General features: G+C 36.3%; 1 protein-coding gene across 1 annotated transcript in view; it reads right to left on the bottom strand.

The window, feature by feature from the left end:
- The window catches only part of LOC106880298 (ATP-dependent DNA helicase DDX11), a 74,119-nt gene that overhangs the window by 29,948 nt on the left and 38,421 nt on the right, over positions 1-5,750 (bottom strand). Inside the window, exons 23-24 of the mRNA XM_014930172.2 lie at positions 4,315-4,418; positions 476-625 (exon numbers count right to left, since the gene is read on the bottom strand). Of these exons, the coding sequence (XP_014785658.1) occupies positions 476-625; positions 4,315-4,418 (254 nt within the window). The remainder of the gene's footprint in view (positions 1-475; positions 626-4,314; positions 4,419-5,750) is intronic.

Below are 5,750 nucleotides of genomic sequence, written 5' to 3'. Positions count from 1 at the left end.
TATATATATATATATATATATATATATATATATATATATAATGACAAGCAAACATATATTGTATATTTACATGTATATGTCATCATTTAACATTTGTTTTCCATATTGGTATGGCTTGGACAGGAAGAGCATCTAGTTACAGAAAATCTACCACAATAAACTCTATCCAACCCATGCAAGCATGGAAAAGTAGAAATTGCCACAATGAAGATGAAGGTACTGCTGCTGCTGTTGATGATGATGGTTGAAGACAAGTACATATGGTTCTGATTAATGACAAGGCAGAGCACACCAGCAATAGAAGCATTGAACCTCCTGTGTTACTACAGTCAGTGAGCAGAACTTTATTATAACAAATAATTGAAATTTGAAGCCATGCATTATGGGAAAGGTGAAGATAAATCAGACAGAAATTACACAATGTTTTGAGGATAATAATTTTTACGAAAATATTATTATCATATTTCATTAATACCTTTTTCTTAGCTGATATTCTTTTCAGAACTCCAGATGTTGTCCAGTGGGAATACACATGGTTTTCGAAATCATACGATGGGAAGAAGCAGACAATACCACAAGGAATTACATTGCACATATTAACAACAACATGACCAAGCTCGTTAAGCTAAAAATTAAAATAAGAATAAAGACATAAAAGAACGGGGAATTAGAACAGAAGAATACAAATATAAATATACATATACAGGCACAAGTATGACTGTGTGGTAAGAAGTTTGCTTCCCAAACATAAAGTTCTAGGTTCAATCCCATTGCCAAACTTTGAAATCATTATTATTATTATTGAGGGCAGCATTCTAACAACATTATTAGCGTGCCAGCCTTTAGCAGATTGATAAAATATGTACCTTTCGAGCACTGAGATCATCAATGAAACTGACTAATTCTCTCCTCTAAAAATTGCTCACCTAGTGCCAAAATTTGAAACCATTATTATTATTGAAGATGGCAGGCTAGCAGCATTGTTAGTATGTTAGAGAAAATGCTTAGTAGCATTTCTTTTGGCTCTTCCCATTCTGAGATCAAATTTTATCAAGGTCAACTTTGCCTTTCGTCTTTTCAGAATTGATAAAATATAATACCAGCTGAGCACTGGAGTTGGTGTAATCAACATAGTGCCACCTCTAAGATTACTGGCCTTTTGCCAAAATCTGAAACCATGATTATTATCAGTGAAAGCAGTGAGCTGGTGGAATGGTTAGGACAGACGAAATACTTTCTTTCAGTTCTTTATGTTCAGAGTGTAGTGAAACTAACACCTCGATCGCCATTATATACAAATCACCTTCTCTCACTATAAATATACAAACACGCGAGCGTAGTAGAAAACATCTTTCCCTGTCATCACCTGACTGATTATTATTTGAAGCGGCAACTGCTTCGTACCGTTCCTGCCAGAACGCAAACTGACCAACCGTGGCCCCTAATAAGGTCATGTGATAGTGTTCTTCTAATGCCTTCTGTGGAGCCTACTTTCAGCTATAAATAGCCTGCTAGATACCCAGCTAATTCATCTCGGTTCAGTTCTCTTAGAGACCTGTTCCGTGTACCACACAGCAGCAGCAGTTCTAGCGACGACATCAACAACCACTTCAACGACGAACTGCAAGATTCGCCACCGACATCGCCAGTCAACACGACACTACGACTACCAGCATCGTCCTCGCCGACAGCGTCAACTTGACTTCTACATACACCAGCTAACCAAAACTACCGCAGAACTTCTAACTCTGTTTGTGTGATTCACCTTCGCCACGATAGACAACAGACAAGAACCTAGCCTGCGACGAACATCTGTATACAGGAACCCGGCTTGGCATGGAAGCCCTAACATCACGACGAGTGATTGCACTGCCCCACACGCCTCAACTTCTTACATACAGACTGTTACTATTGTGTACTCTAAGAACTGGCAAATTCTTATATGTGTTACTGACTCTTTTTCTATCTGCTATATCTCACGCATACACATACATGTATCACTTACACACACTCTTTTCTTTACATGACAGCCTGTCTTTTATTGTGTTTTCATTATGTCGCATTCACACTCACACACAGACATACATTTTAATGCTACAATAAATATTACTGTTATTCATCTTTATCGGTTGTGTTCTATCGTCTTCCTTACTGGCCATTTACGAATTCACTATGTTATCGAAGTATAACATATTTATATATCATGTGATATCATTTTGTGTTCGACCGTGTGACGCGTTTAATAAACGGAGCCCTGTTTTTCCATTCGTCACCATTTCTCCTTTTGGGTTCGCACGGTCATTCTTACAAGAGTTCAAATTCCACTGAGACCTACTTTACCTTCCATCTCTTTAGGGTTGATAAAACATGTATCAGTTGAGCAGTAGGGCCCATATAATTGACTAGCCCCTTCTCTCAAAATTTCAGGCCTTATACCTATAGAAGATAAGACTATTGTTATTGCAAGCAGAACTGTTAGCACATCAGACATAAAATGCTTAGCATTATTTCTTCAAATCCTTCTGAGGTCAACTTTGAATTCAACCTTTCAAGATTGATAAAACAAAGCATCAGTCAAGTACTGGGTTTATGTAATTGACCAATACCCTCCCACAAAAGTTGCTGGCTTTGGGCCAAAATTCGAAACAGTAAAAAGTACTGGAGATGGTTTCACATAAATAGCACTGGTGATGGTGCCATGTAATAAAGCACTGGTGCTGGTGTCATGTAAAAGGCACTGGTGCTGGTGCCATGTAAAAGCACTGGTGATGGTGCCATGTAAAAAGCACTGGTGCTGGTGCCATGTAAGAAGCACTGGTGCTGGTATCACATAAAAAGCACTGGTGCTGGTGCCATGTAAAATACAGTGGTGCTGGTGCCATGTAAAAAGCACTGGTGATTGTGCCGCATAAAAAGCACTGGTTATGGTTCCACATAAAAAGTAATCAGGGCATGGTGTAAAGTGGTTGGTGTTCGGAATGGCATCCAGCTGTTGAAACCAAGCCAAAACAGACTATGAAATTGGGTGTTGCTCTTGGCAATGCCAGCTCCTATCAAAACTTCCAACTCATGCCAGCATGGAAAACAGATGTTAAATGATGGTGCTTTGTAGCATTTCTTTCAGCTCTTTACATTTTGAGATCAAATCCTGCAAATATTGATACTGCTTTTCATTTTTTTTTTTTGTGGGTTGATAAAATAATTAATTACCAGTATAGCACTGGTGTCAATGTAATAGACTTCCTCCATCCATCTAATTGCTGGCCTAGTGCCAAATCTGAAACCACTATAAATATCATTATTATGGAGGCAGCAAGCTAGCAGAGCTGTTAACACACCAGACAAAATACTTAGCTGTGTTTTGTGTGTCTTACAGTTCTGTGTTGAAATTCCATCGAGGTCAGCTTCGCCTTTCATCCTTTCAGGGTTGATAAAATAAGCACCTCTTTCACACTGAGGCCAATGTAATCGACTAGCTCCACTCCCACAAAATTTGAGGCCTTGTGCCTATAGTCAAAAGGACCATTATTATTATTAGTTTATAGAGAGGACTGGAAACTCAGCAGAAATGTAATATATAGAGAGATGAGTTCTTAACTTTTGTATACGATTGCCAAATTCCATCACCAAGGTAAACATAAATGACGTAATCCATCACTACGGCCAACTCAATGACAGAAAGCGCAACTCGAAAGTAACTTATTTATTGGTCCTTTGAACAACAACAATATTTCGACATCTCGTGTGTCTTCATTGGGTTCAAAATAAAATAAATGTCAGTCTAATTCATTTTTAGTTTATAGAGAGGACTGGAAACTCAGCAGTCTATCTATCTATCTATCTATTTATTATTATTATTATTATTATTGAAATTTAAGGTTAGTTTAATGCAGTTAACCTACAGTTTATAACACCTGTCATCATCAGCATCATTTAACATCCATCTTCCATGCATCCATGTGTAGGATGGTTGCCAGGAAGAAGACTACCCCTGGCTACTGTGTTTTGGCAGGGTTTTTATGGCTGGATGCAAAATAAACAAATGTAAATATATCATGCTATTGCACAGAAAAATGTATGAAATTATTCTGTTTCAAAGCTGATTGGCCATTCATTCCTCAGGGGTCTGCTGTCCTTCATGTCTCTGCTTACAAGGAAAACCGAATAACAAATGCTTTTTAAATCAAATTCAAAATAGACACAGCTGGTATGGCTGGAGCAATTAGCACATCATGCATAAATCAGCAACATGATTAATTAATTAACAATCATTATTATTATTATAACACAGAATAAAAGTGCTTCATAATATACCGTTTGAACATTGTTCCTTGATTTAAATGTAAAATCCATTTCTTGTCCAGATGGTCCATTAGCCAAAGCAATAGTAAGTAAATTATTGTCAGGTATGACATGCCCTGTATAAAAAAAAGAAACAATAAAAAACAAATGAGTGAATGTATGTGTATCATCACAACCATTTTAATGTTCATGTTTCATCACTGGCATAAATGAGACAATTCCTTAACCCTTTCATTACTGTATTTATTTTGAGATGCTCTGTGTTTCTTTGAATTACTTTAAATATAACAAAGAATTTAGTAAAATATCTTAGTTATCATTTAGCTAGTGTTAGGAACATAAATTGTGACCAAGGTTTGGTGGAAATTTATAATTCAAAACTTATGAAAACAAGACATTTGTAAGCAGAGCCAGAGCCGGTTTCAGCCGGGTTGGTAGCAAAAGAGTTAAGGGAAACATTTTTTAACCAGATACTTTTCCTGTCACTAACCCTCACCTGTTTCAAAGCAAGGTAATATTTCCATAAGTATATTGGACAATTGATGGCCTCAACATGCTTCCACAGAAAATTGTTAACAAATTACACCATGTGCATTAATTATAAATAAGGAGCTCGTTTATACTCTGCACACACATGTCAAAACAAACACACACACAAACATGAATGATGGGCTTCTTTAAGTTTCCATTAACTGAATTTGACTCACTGGTCAACCTTCGGCTACAATAGAAAACATCAGTTAAAATTTCTTATCCACAGAATCATAGCTTTTCCTATTTTCATTGGTTGGATGGTCAAGAAGTTAACTTTGCAAACATGAGGTTTCAGGTTCAATTCCAAAGAGTAGCAGATGCCATGTACTAGAGCCTCATGTCAACTAATATCTTGAGAGTGAATTTAGTAGATGGAAATGATACAGAATCCTTTCGTGTGCATGTGTATACGTGCAGGTATATGTGTGCAAATTTTGATGTTTTCAATTGTTTCTTGTGATCAGCTGAGCAAAGCAATGATATGATGTTTACATTCCTTGCTGACATCGTGAAAAGTCACTCTGTGCTCTTGAAGAAACTGGAATAAAATAAATCTCTTACTTGAAAAACAAGGGTTGGTAACAAGAAGGGAATCCAGCCCCAAATAAGTCCCCTGGCCTTGTCCAACCCATGTTAGTGTGGCAAAATAGACATAAAATAAACAAATACATACATACATATATATATATATATATTATTTTGCTTAAAAGAGTTCCAACACTGTCTGTTTTTTATGTTTTATTTATATTCCTGCAGAACTAATGTGGGGTATAGAATATGGAATATACAATATATAATATAATATACAATATATAATATAAAATAAAATAAAAATGGATGGCACCATGAAATAAAGTATTGAATGTAGATGAAATATTGAGTGTTCAATATAAAGGATCAAATATATAAATATA

This window comes from Octopus bimaculoides, chromosome 13 (genome assembly GCF_001194135.2).
Source record: "Octopus bimaculoides isolate UCB-OBI-ISO-001 chromosome 13, ASM119413v2, whole genome shotgun sequence".
Lineage (NCBI taxonomy): Eukaryota > Metazoa > Mollusca > Cephalopoda > Octopoda > Octopodidae > Octopus > Octopus bimaculoides.
Note: the sequence above shows the minus strand (reverse complement) of the source record. Positions and strands in the feature narration are given on the sequence as shown.